The sequence below is a fragment of the Chrysochloris asiatica genome, unplaced genomic scaffold (genome assembly GCF_000296735.1).
Source record: "Chrysochloris asiatica unplaced genomic scaffold, ChrAsi1.0 scaffold00038, whole genome shotgun sequence".
Lineage (NCBI taxonomy): Eukaryota > Metazoa > Chordata > Mammalia > Afrosoricida > Chrysochloridae > Chrysochloris > Chrysochloris asiatica.
In genome coordinates this window covers 1143632-1156593 of record NW_006408556.1, presented here as the reverse complement: position 1 = coordinate 1156593, position 12962 = coordinate 1143632, and the positions used below count along the sequence as shown (strand labels likewise).

The window sequence follows — 12962 nt, the reverse complement described above, 5'->3', positions numbered from 1 at the left end:
CCTTCTCTTCTATTTTAGTTCAATTCGTCATTGACCATCTATCTACCCAGTGACCTGAGCTAGACATTTCGGTTTTATTCTTGACTCCTCTCCACCACCCACCCCATCTCATTAAGTCAAATTCTTCTTATTCTACTTCCTAGTTATGTAAATAACCCTGGGTGCACAGTGCTTAGAGCCCTTGGTTACTAGCCAAAAGGTTGATTGTTCAAACTCATCATTGGTTCTGTGAGAGAAAGGTGAAGCAGCCTGTTTCTGTAAAGACTTATAACCTTGGAAAGCCTACGGAGCACTTATACTCTGTCCTAGCAGCACAGTGAGTTGGAGTCCACTCAGTGGCAATGAGTTTGGTTCCTTATGGTTTAGAATCTTCTAAATATTCTTAATCCAGGCCCTTTCATTTCTCATAGAAATTAATGCTATATTGCTACAAGACAGTGATATATGTGGGCAACTTTTTATTTTGATCTACTGTAGGAGTCCTGGTGTGACGCTGTGGGATAAAGCGCTGGACTGAAAGGTCAGTTTGAACCACAAAGTTGGCGGTTCAAACTCACCAGCCACTCCTTGGAAGCCCTATCCAGGGTTGCTATGAATTGGAATTGACTCAAAGGCACTTATCAACAACACACTACAGACTATTCAGCAGTTTTGCCTCAATGATTTGTTCAAGTTCAAATCCATTGTTTATAATACCAGAACAATTTTTTTTTAATGTTGAAATATTATGTCGCTCTCCAGTTTTAATATCTCTATCATCTGCTCACCAGCCCCTCCCCAGAAACCCTACACAGGGTCAGTATGAATCGGAACTGACTCGACAGCACTTAACAACAACAACATCATCAGCTAAGTAAAAGTCAGACTCTCCTTGTGGTGAAATGGGCTCTATGTAATCTGACTCCTGCCTAAATTTCTAGCTCATCTTGACCCCTCCCTATGCCAACTACCACTCAGGACAGACAGATGAGCAGTCTCTACATTTACATTCTCCTACATAGCAGTCTCCAAAGGAACTCTGGAGGCCTTTGACCTTTGCACATCTTGCCTTGGAATGTTTTTCTCTTTCCTCATTAGCGTAGTGGCTATGAATCGGGCTGAGAACCACAAGGTCAGCAGTTCGAAACTACCAGCTGTTCTGCGGGAGAAAGATGAGGTGTTCTGCTCCCGTAAAGATTTACAGCCTCAGAAACCCTGTACAGGATCACTATGAGTCGGAACTGACTCCACGGCACACAGCCACCACCAGCCACCACATAGCAGTCTCCAAAGGAGCTCTGGAGGCCTTTGACCTTTGCACATCTTGCCTTGGAATGTTTTTCTCTTTCCTCATTGCTCCACTGGTCAAATCGCTTTTCCTTTAAGACGCTTAGAAGCCAATCTAGTCATGCCTTACCTATTTGTCATTCCCATAAGATTCTTCCAAAATATTTAGCACATTCTTATTTGAATAAATTACATTGTTGTGCATGTATTTTTTGACTCCCACTAGACTGAACTCTTTTAAGGCAGGAATGTGCCTTATTGTTCTTTCTAACACTCGGACCAATATCCAACACTTATTAAATTTGCAATATATTTATACAGAACAAATGCGAACTCGTGCCCAGAGATTAACCTTTCTGAGAAACAGGGTAGGGGAATCCAGAAAGGAAGGAGAGAGAAGGGAAGAGTCCAAAGGATTCTGGGGAGTTGTTGTAGGAAAATGAACTCCACAGCACTTAACAACAACAACTGCATACTTCTACCACTGGATGGCACTGCTCTGGAGAGCCTGTTGGTTCAGTTAGAGACTGAGGGACACTGAAGAGGGAACCCCACCAGGAGGTTCCTTCACTGCTCTGTGAAGTCCAAATGCTGTCCAGTCGTTTCCCACCCATAGCGAGCCTGTATAGGATTTCCGAAGAGCAGCTGGTGAGCTTGAACCTCCGACCTTGCAGTTCAAACCGACTGTGCAGTCCAGCGCATTAACCCACAGAACCATACCTGGACTCCAAGCCCAGTTGTTGTTGTTTAATGCCGTCAATTCGGTTCTGACTCATAGCAACCCTGTATAGGGTTTCTAAGGAGCAGCTGGTCAGCTTGAACCGCCAATCTTGTGGTTTAAACCGACCTTACGGTCCAGTTATCCAACAGCGCTACACCAGTACGCCCCAAGCCCAGTTTGTTTTTGTTGTTAAATGCCATTGAGTCGGTTCCGACCCATAGCGACTTTGTATAGGGTTTCCGAGGAGCGGCTGGTGAGCTTGAACCACTAACCTTGAGATTGGAACCGACTTTGCAGTCCAGCGCATTAACCCAAGCCCAGATGTTGTTGTTGCTGTTAAGTGCTTGTTAAGATGTTGTTAAATCGACCCTGTATAGGGTTTCCCAGGAGCAGCTGGTGAGCTTGATCCGCCGACCTTGCAGTTCAAACAGCTTTGCAGTCTGGCGCATCAACCCACAGCGGCACATCGGAACTCCTTGTATGCTGGTAAAAACAGTCTGCGAGTCTCAGGTCTTTCCCTAGCAACGGATGATGTTAAATGGTACACTTCTGTGATTGGCTTAGCCCAAAGGACAAGAACAACTATTGGGAGTGAGCTGACAGAATGATCTAAGGCTACCATCTGGGGAGGGAGTTTGGGGATCTTGGTGTGCTCGATTGGTAGCTCCCGGCCCACTAAGTGGTGTGAAAATATGGATCATGAACAAGGAGTTGTATTGCTACTGCTGCTACAACTTCTGTGGCTGCTGCCCCACTCCTGGGCCACCCATGAAGGTATGTCAATACCTCTTTTTTTTTTTTTTTTTTTTTTTTTACTGCAATCTTGATGGGGTTAGAGCCTAGGGAGCCAGCCCAAAACATTTGAAGAGTTTTGCCTTTTCAAGAGGTGGGAGTATTGTGGGGTAGTGGAAACAATAAAGGAATTGGGAAAGAGAACAACTATCAATGGATGGCAAATAATGTCAGAGTGCTTTATAGGTTACTCCGTTTAAGACAGTCTCTTGAAGCAGAAATTATGATGCCCACTTTACAGATGAGAAAATGAGACTCAAATATTTTAAGTAGCTTGTTGAAGTTCACACAGTTAGAAAGTTGTAGATAAGGACTTGAACAAAGCAAGTGTTTTATTTTGTTTTTTGCCCCATGCTTCTCGGTGGCAGTGGGTTACTCAGGGTTCTACTTTGCACTGTCATCCACTCAACTCTTAACCTTATTGTCCTTAGTTTCTTTCTCTGTAAAGGATGGGCCAGAATGGAAGCATAATCTCAAAGATCTCTCATAATCTAAATGTCTATTATTCTGAGTTTCAGGTAGAAGGTTTACTGCTGGCTAGGGGGATTCCTGCCAGGGTTTCAAATTGTTGTTGTTGTTAATTGCTGTCGAGTTGGTTCTGACCCATAGAGACCCTGAACAGGGTTTCCGAGGCTGTAAATCTTTACGGGAGCAGAAAGCCTCATCTTTCTCCCGCGAAACAGTTGGTAGTTTCAAACTGCTGACCTTGTGGTTTGCAGCCCGATTCGTAACCACTACACTACCAGAGCTCCAGAGGGTTTCAAATAATAGGGGTTATTTCTTCTACCTAGGAGAGTCAATTCCCCCAGTCCTGTCATTGCCAGGTACTAGGGTTGAGATAAGGGAAGGCATTTTCAGGGAGACTTAGTGTCAATGAAAGGGGCTAAAGAGAATCCTGGGGACTAGTTCTCCCATGTATTATGGTGCCTTGGGGTAGGCTGGAACAGTGTCAGTTACGACTTGGGGGTGCCATAACTATTATTTCTCCCATCCTTCTAAGACTGGGGAATGTGCCCAGGGCCTTCACAAGTCTATATGGTGGCCTTATATGAATTAAAGTATTCCCTTTTGGAGGGCAGCAGTGATTCGGTGGTTGAATTCTCACTTTTCGTGCAAAAGGTCCGGGTTCAATTCCCAGCCAAGTCTCCTCAAGTTTAGTCTCCACTCATCTGTCATTGGAGGCTTGAACATGTTTCCATGGAGGTCTCAGACTATGACAGACTAGGAAGAGAAGCCTGGTACTTTTGAAAATCAGCCAGTAACAACCCTATCAACTACAACGGTTCAATCCCATTGAGCATGTGGTCACCATTGAGTTGGGGTCCAAATCAGTGGCAGTTAGCAACAACATCCTCTTCGGAAACATGCAGCCCTCTGTCAGGATGCATGGCTTGGAGAGCAGATTGCAGGCTAGATTTCAGCCTCCACCACTTGCTTCCTTGGCTGGGTGCCTTCATGCAGTATACAAACCATATAACCAACATGGTGATTCTGAATCTGTCACTTTAGACACATAAATTGTCTCTTGACAGATTAGAATAAGTGACGTTGTTATGGAAGGAGAAGTTTGAAAAGATCCTGTGTGCCTCTTCTCTTGATTTCCTCTTCCCTCCCACTGGGAGTAAGAGCCTAAATAACAGATATACAAGATTTTATTCTCCTACTTCTGCTCCCCTTCCTGAGGCAGGCCTTGCTGTTTACTAAGATAAAACACAAGGAGGTGGCGTCTGCTTCCTTGAGCCATCCCTTCTCCCCCATCTCCTTTGCAGATCCTACTCCAGTGTGGCGGGATGGCCTACAAAACCACACGTTCCTGCACTCAGTATACTGCCAGAATGGGAATCCAAACATGGGACTCTCTGAGGCCTACGATGAGGACCAGCTTTTCTCCTATGACTTTAACCAGAGCATCCGCGTGCCTCGTCTGCCTGAATTTGCTGAATGGGCTAAGGATCAAGGAGATGCAACCACCATTTCTTTTGACAGCTGGTTATGCAATTTCTTAACACAGCGATTAGGCCCAGAACTTGAGGGAAAAATCCCAGTGTCCAGAGGTTAGGCCAGAGGTGGAGGTGAAGGGTGGGAATGCTGGCATTCTTATCCTCATGAATCTAGACACAAAATTATTCCCCTCTACACCAGCTCCCCGTTTCTAATACTTTCTGGTTTCCCCCTTATTGTTGTTAGGTATCATTGAGTTACAACTCTATGCACATTATGGAAACACTGCCCAATCCTAAGCCATCCTCACACTTGTTGTATCTGAGCCCACTGTTGGTTTTCCCCTAGGACTTTTGTATTTCCACCAGTCACAGTCTGCACCCTCTGCTTTGGTTGTGGGACAGAAAACGAGTGCTTAGCACTGAGTGGGCATTCAAAACTATTTATTGAACTTGATAATTCAATAGAGACCAATTGATGCCTACTGTTTGACTGATAAATGATATTAGCACATGTGTTACTATGCTCAGAATGATGAAAGGGGAGAATGGAAGTCACTGATGATGTACCTGTGTTTTAATAAGAAGGTAGTGTGTGAGTAGATCCCAACATGCGATTCAGACATGCAGCAGGAAGTCAGAGTGGCAGGGCCCAGAGCAGCCTGGATGTGGCTCTGCCTCAATGTTCAATTCTGGTTCTTGCCTGGAAGAAGACCTTCCTCAGGGACCCAGCTCCTCTCTCATCTCCTCCTTCCCACTGACTTCGCTCTTCTCCCCTTCCACATGGTACAAAGGAACCATCTAAATGACATCCTTCTTTCTCTCATACCTCAATCCCCACCAGGGTTTCCTGTCGCTGAGATATTCACGCTGAAGCCCCTGGAGTTTGGCAAGCCCAACACGCTGGTCTGTTTTGTCAGTAATCTCTTCCCGCCCAAATTGACAGTGAGCTGGCAGCACCAATCTGTCTCTGTGGAAGGAGCCGGGCCCACTTTTGTCTCAGCCAATGATGGACTCACTTTCCAGGCCTTTTCGTATTTAAACTTCACACCTGAATCCTCTGACCTTTACTCCTGCATTGTGACTCATGAGATTGACGGTTATACTGCAATTGCCTTTTGGGGTAAGGCTCTTGTCCCTGGAAACCTTGTTCCTTTACTGGGGCAAAAAGTGATAGACCCACGGAAGGGGTTTTCTTTCTCTCCTTGAAACCTGTTTAGTCCATTCTCATTTTGAGCCACTGCCAATTTTCCAATATTCAGTTTCTTCGTTGTGACCCCAGATACTCCTGTGGTTTCCCTGGATTGCCTCCTCCCCCACTCCCCACTCCCCCCAGCCATGACTTCAAGCTAATCTGCTCCTGTTTTTTCCCTAGTGCCCCATAATGCTCTTCCCTCAGATCTTCTGGAGAATATATTGTGTGGTGTGGCCTTTGGCCTGGGTGTGCTGGGCATCATTGTGGGCACCGTCTTCATCATCTACTCCCAAAAGTCTTGTTCAGGTGGTATGTCAGGGCACGGGAGTTAGACTTGGTGCTGCATGTGTAGGGGGCCCTGTGGCATGGGGAGGACATACAATGACCCTTAGGTCACTGTGTGTAGAGGCCTGTATTAGGCACTGAGGGGCGTGTCCTCCTATTTGGGGATGTGTTTATATATACAAAGAATTAGTATAGGCAGGACACAGGAACAGCAGGGCTATGACCTTTGAGTGAGGGAGGAGTAATGTGGAAAGCTGTAGGAAAGATTCTTGCAAATGATTTGGGACCAAAATGAGACTGCCTTATAATGGCGAGTTGTAGGCTGGGAGGGGCCTAAGGAGGAGGGAGATCCCATGATGACTTTCCCCCCATTCCTTTCTCTCCTCAGACTGATTCTTCTTGACCAGAACCTGACTGCTAACAGCTTCCGCCATTCAAGCAGGAGGTGCTCAGATTTTTCGACATCTTATCCAGGATTTCACCTTCCCAGAGCAGAAGGCCCTGGAATCCTGGCACTCCCCTGGGGAGTGGGGAGTAGGGTGTGTAGGTTTCTAAGCTGGCGACTCTGTGGTCCCTGTGCCAAGTATCAATGAGATCCCAGAGTGGCCGGTTATTCATGACCGCATCCCTCCCCATTGCACAGCAATAAATCTCATTTATTAAACTCAGTGTGGCTTCTTTTATAACTCAAGACATTTGTTTCTGGATATTTCAACTGGAGTGGCTTGTCATTTCAAATTCAACATGCCTTTACCTGAATACAGCTTTCCCTCATTAGGGAGGGAGGGAAGTAGGGAGAACCCCTAACTTCTTTCTCAGCAGAGCTCCTATTTCATGATCTAATCACCATATGATGGCTTTTACTCCCATCTGTCAGTCCTGATGTGGCGCTGTAAGATAAGCACTGAACTGCTAGCCACAAGGTCAGCAGTTCAAATTCATCAGCCCTTCCTAGGAAACCCTAAACAGTGTCAATTATGAGTCAGAAGCGACCCGATGGTACTTAATAACAACAGCAACATCAGTTGTGAAGATATATGAGAAATAAGGCATAGCTATGTCCTGGTGTGGCGCTGTGGGTTAATGCGCTGGACTGCAAAGTTGCTTTAAACCACAAGGTTGATGGTTCAAGCTCACCAGCTGCTCCTTGGAAACCTATACAGGGTCGCTATGGTTTGGATCCGACTCAACGGCACTTAACAACAATAACAACGTGTTCTTATAATCAGCTCACAAAATGGTTGCCTTCCCTCCAATTTTACAAAAACTAGTCGTGAAAATGTTCTTGACTAGTACAGCCTGGCTTGAGGAAGTTGTAGCTAACTTTACCCTTCTACCTTCACCATAGCTGGGAAGTAGAAATCAAAGGTGGCAAAATAAGCCTCTTGGTGCTATTTTAACTCAGTCACATCAGTTCTGTGAAAACAGTTTAATAAACTGCTAGGTTTTATTGGGAGCAGTTTGGAAGGCAGAGTTAGCATGTCCTCCAGAACATTTTGTTCTATGGCCTGAGTGAACCATCCAAGGTCTTGTCTGTGACGATGCTGTCCTGAGTAGAGAGCAGATTAGGTAGTTCTTGTTGCCATTAGGTTAGGTGTTGTGGAGTTGGTTACAACTCATAGTGACTCCATAGGACACAGTAGAACAGTTCCCAACGGTTGCCAAGGCTGTAAAACTTTACAGAAATACATTGCTTCATCTTGTCCCTCCGTGAAGCATTTGTTGGGTTGGAACTGCTACCCCTGTGGTTAGCAACTCAACACATAACTCACTGTACTGTGGTAAATTGCTTTGTATAAGCTTTTTTCTTGTATTCCTTAGGATCTGAAAGTTGCTTTGGAGGAGGTGGTAACATTAAGAATGACATAGTAGAATTATTTTGACAGTGGTAAGAGAGTCTTCTGTTCTTTGCTTTGTGTTGTTGTTGTTGAGTGCTGACCATAGCGACCCTGTGTAGGGTCTCCAAGGAGCGGCTAGTGAGTTTGAACCACCGACCTTAAGGTCCAAACTGACCTTGCGGTTGAGTGCTTATCCTACAGCGTCATATCGGGACTCCAGAGTCTAATCAAAAGACTTCAGCTAAGACAGGACAATCAGTTCTTCTTAGGAGTTGATACCACCTCTAAACCATTTCATTTCTAAGAGCAATGGGTGTGTTAGTGCACCACACACAAACAGCTGGGAATTTAATCATGACTGGCAGTTTTTAGTTGTGTGCATGCCCTTGATCAAGTTACTTAGCCACTTTGTGCCTTAGAATCACTCTCTGTAAAACAATGATAGTTAACAATGGTGTCTACCTTATAGAGTTGTTGCAAAATTTAATGAATATCATGCTTACAACAGAATTTGGCACACAGAAAACATGCTTGATAACATAGCCAGTACTATCACTATTTGTTTTGATATCCAGAAGGGAATTTAGCATCATTATTGGCATTTTTTCTTTTCTGGAACCTATTTTGAATCTCCTTTCAAGTATTGTATTTTATTCCTCAGAAAGATTTTTCTTTTTGTTTTCACTTCACCATTTTAGGTTTGTCTCTTATGATTTTAAATTCTTCTTGATTTCTATCTAGATTCCAATTTATCCTGATATTTGCTGCCAGTCAAATCTTAAACCTGCTTTTACTATACTATGTGATCTTAGATAAGTTACTTCCCTCCTTGGATGTTAAATTCCTCATCAATAAAACAATAGGCTTAGATTACATGCTTTCTGATAAAGCATTCTATGATACTGCCAAATATCCAGAAGCTTTCAAGACCCTGTAGTCTAGTGTTCCCCTTGTAATCTATTGTCTACTTTTCCAAGTAGGAATCTTTTCCATTAATGAATTAATTTCCCTCACTCTTCTTTGGTAGTATTGTATTTGTCTTTCCTTTAGGGCAGGGGAACCTTTTTTTCTGCCAAAATTCAAACATGGGACATACAAAATTATCAATTTAAAAGTTAGTCTGCTAACTCACCCCTAATGTGATGGCTGAGGAGTCCTGGTGCGGAGCTGTGGGTTAATGCGCCAGACTGCAAAGTCATTTCAACTGCGAGGCCGGCAGTTCAAGCTCATAAGCTGCTCCTTGGAAGCCCTATACAGTGTTGCTATAGGTCAGAACTGACTCAACAGCACTTAACAACAACAACAATGTGATGGCTGAAACTGCAGGTGCCTTGGCAGGGCCAGACCAAATGATTTGGAGGGCATTATGCTCATAGCAACCCTGTACATGGTTTCCAAGGAGCAGCTGGTAGGTTTGAACTGCTGACCTTGTGGTTCACAGTCCAATGCTGATCCTACAGTGCCATACCAGGAGTCGCTATGGGTCAAAACTGACTCGATGGCACTTAACAACAACATACAGTCCTCAACAACAACAATATGGCCCTCAGATCAGATGTTACCCAGACTTTTTTTTACCTATTACCAGAATGCTGCCTTTTTGCACATCTTATTCTGGTTCTAAAGCACCAACTGTATAGGTTTAACCCAAGTTCAACCTTTCCCACAATCCTGTCCCTAATCCTGCAATCCTAACATCTTTATTGAAGTGAACTCAGATTCTAGTTTCAAGGAATGCTGTCTTATTTCATAATGTTGATTTTTCCTCATAACTAGTTTGTCATTTCTATAATTCAGGGACCATAAACAGTTTACCTTGTCACCAATGTAGCAAGGCAATTCTCATTTCCCTTAGAAATATTGGCAGTCTGATGTGTGTATCAATTGTTATTTTAATTTGTCTTTCCTTTATTAGTAGTAGAGGTGGGCATCTTGTGAATCATGTGAATTGCTGATTCATAACTTTTGTATCTTTAAAAAATTGCAGTATCTAGTTTTTCTTGTGAATTTGTGAGGATTTCTTATATATTCTGTGTAGTGATCTTGTTATTAAGTGCTGTCAAGTTGGTTCAACTCATAGTGACCATAGGTTTTCGAAAGCAGCAGCTGGCAGATTTAAACCGCTAACTTTGCAGTTAGCAGTCCAGTGCTTATCTTACAGCATCACACTAGGACTTGTTGCTATGAAATGCTATGGAGTTAGTTCTGTTTCCAAGGCTATTTTTTTTTCCCCCGAAGCAGAAAGCCTTATATTTCTCACAATAGAGTTTAAGTAAAGTTTTCCAATTCTAAGAAAGTAAAGTTACCATTTTTGCTGGAATATAAAGTAGTAAAGTGATGCTCTATTTTTTCAATGAAATTATTTTTAAATTTTCTGATCAACTTCAATATATAAAGCTTTCAAAATATAGAAGTTATAGAAAAATAGTCAAATGTCTGCTAACAATTTTTATTTAGCTAGTAATTCACAAAATTAAAATCACATTTTATAATATATTAATGTAGACATGTTGCTATGTCTACTCCCACATTTCATAGAATAATTTTATACTAATTCTTCATATATATTTCTTAACTGACATCATTTTAATAGAATGTCTTTCTCAAACAGCTTTTGAGAGAGTACTCATAATTTGGAAAAAAAACAATTATACATCAGATAACTTCTTTTGTGATGACTAATTAGGATTAAAAACAAGCATTACTTTGTCTTTATCTGGCTGTATGTATATTGTTGTTGTTAGTGCCGTCGAGTCGGTTCCGACTCATAGCGACCCTGTATAGGGTTCCGAGGAGCAGCTGGTGTGCTCGAACCACTGACCTTGCCTTTGCAGTTCACCCCAACTTTGTAGTTCAACACATTAACCCACAGCTCCACACCAGGACTCCAACTATATATATGTTGTTGTTGTTGTTGTTATGTGCCGTAGAGTCAGTTGCAACTCATAGTGACCCTGCGTAGGGTTTCTGAGACTGTAAATCTTTACGGGAACAGAAAGCCTCATTTTTCCCCTGCGGAACAGCTGGTAGTTTCGAACTGCTGACCTTGTGGCTCGCAGCCCGTTTCGTAACCACTACGCTACCAGAGCTCCTTAGTACTCCATTATACTTTCTTTTATTAGTGTTGTTTTTTTTCCTTCACACTTTGATCTGGAATTTTTTGACATGGTGTAAGAATCCAATTTTCTTTTCTTCCAAATAATAAATTTCCAAATAATAAATCTTAACACCATGTGGACATGGTGTTATTTATTCCATTCATTCCAAGTCCTCTGCAAGCATGGATTTATCTCTGGATGTTTAAGTTCCATTGATTTTCCAGTTTGTAAGGAAGTACCATATTATTTTAATTATGATTTTTTGTTTTGTTTCTTAAAGGTATAAAGTTAGACTATTGATTTGGGATATTTCTTCTTTTCTATTGTAGGCATTTACAGCTATAAATTTCCCTTTAAGCACTGCACTTTATAGACTTTCATATATTGTGTTTTTGTTGTCATTTTCTCAAAGTATTTTCAAATTTCTCTTTTGATTTCTTTGATCTATCAGTTATTGAAGACTTTGTTGTTTAAATTCCACATATTTGTAAATTATCCTGTTTTCTATTAATGACTTCTAGCTTTATTCCATTGTGGTTGTGGTCATTGTTATTATTAAGTGTCATTGAGTAATTTAGACTCATAGCAACCCTGTATGGAGCTTCAGAACCTATAAATCTTGCTGGGGAAGAAAGCCTCATCTGTCTCCCATGGAGTGACCTAGTGGGCTTGAATAGTCAACTTTGTGGTTTGCATTCCAGTGCTTATCCTACAAAGCCACTGCCCTCTCTCCACTGTGATTGTTATCTGCCCACAAGTTAGTTCTGACTCATAGCGACCCTGTATAGGGTTTCCAAGGAGTGGTTGGTGGGTTTGAACCACCAACCTGTGGTTAGCAGTCCAGTGCTTATACTGTAGAGTCACACCAGGACTCCCTATTATGGTTGGAACAAATACTTAGAGTAATTTAATTCACTTCATTTGAGGCTAGTTTTGTGGCTTACCATGTGACCTACCTTGAAGAATGTTCTATGTGCATTTGATAAGAATGTGTATTGTGTTATTGTTGGGTGGAGAATTTTATGTACATTTGTTAGGTCCAGTAGTTTTGTATTGTTGTTGTTAGGAGCCCGGAGTTGGTTCTGACTCATAGCAACACTATTTACAACAAAATGAAACACTGCTCCGGTCCTGCACATTCCACATAATCACTGCCAGGTTTGAGCCCATTGTTGCGGTCAGTATGTCCATTCCAGCTCATTGAGAGTCTTTCTAATTTTCATTTGTTTTTTAGTGTTGTTCAAATATATTTCCTTATTGATCTTCTAGCTACTTGCTCAATCCATTATTGAAAGTTGTATATTAAAGGTTCCAATTGTTATTGTAAAAATACATATTTTTCACTTTTATTCTGTTAATGTTTATTTCATATATTTTGGGGCTCTGCTGTATGGTGTATAATTATTATATCTTTCTGATGAATTGATATTGGTGTACCATACTGACTCTCCATTGGTTACTACTTGCATGAGATATATTTTTCCATCCTTTCACTTTCAAACTATTTGTATCTTTGGATCTAAGGCAAGTCTCTTTTGTTGGTGGTGGTGGTGTTAGGTGCCATCGAGTCGGTATCGACTCTTAGCAACCTTATGCACAACAGAATGAAACAGTGCCCGATCATGGGCCAACCTCACTATTGTTGCCATGCTTGAGTCCATCAATGCTGCCACTTGGCCAATTCATCTCATTGGGGGTCTTCCTCTTTTTCTCTGACCCTCCACCTTATCAAACATGATATCTTTCTTCAGTGACTGGTCCCCTCCTGACAATATGTCCAAACTATGAGAGATGAAGTTTGGCCATCCTGGCCTCCAAGGAGCACTC

At 42.3% G+C, this 12962-nt stretch overlaps 1 protein-coding gene across 1 annotated transcript; it reads left to right on the top strand.

The window, feature by feature from the left end:
* Nucleotides 1-2679: 2679 nt before the first annotated feature.
* LOC102822160 (HLA class II histocompatibility antigen, DM alpha chain-like) lies at nucleotides 2680-6592 on the top strand. The gene is made up of 5 exons (XM_006860549.1): nucleotides 2680-2761; nucleotides 4549-4833; nucleotides 5564-5842; nucleotides 6095-6223; nucleotides 6588-6592. The coding sequence occupies exons 1-5, from the start codon at nucleotides 2680-2682 to the stop codon at nucleotides 6590-6592; spliced, it is 780 nt and encodes a 259-aa protein (XP_006860611.1).
* The last annotated feature ends 6370 nt before the right edge of the window (nucleotides 6593-12962 follow it).

Excerpts from the sequence above, each read along its gene's own strand:
- LOC102822160 (XM_006860549.1), top strand. The coding sequence starts at position 2,680 with ATGGATCATGAACAAGGAGTTGTATTGCTACTGCTGCTACAACTTCTG. Across the intron at positions 2,762-4,548 it reads CTCCTGGGCCACCCATGAAG|ATCCTACTCCAGTGTGGCGG; the intron begins GTATGTCAATAC and ends TCTCCTTTGCAG. Across the intron at positions 5,843-6,094 it reads TACTGCAATTGCCTTTTGGG|TGCCCCATAATGCTCTTCCC; the intron begins GTAAGGCTCTTG and ends TTTTTTCCCTAG.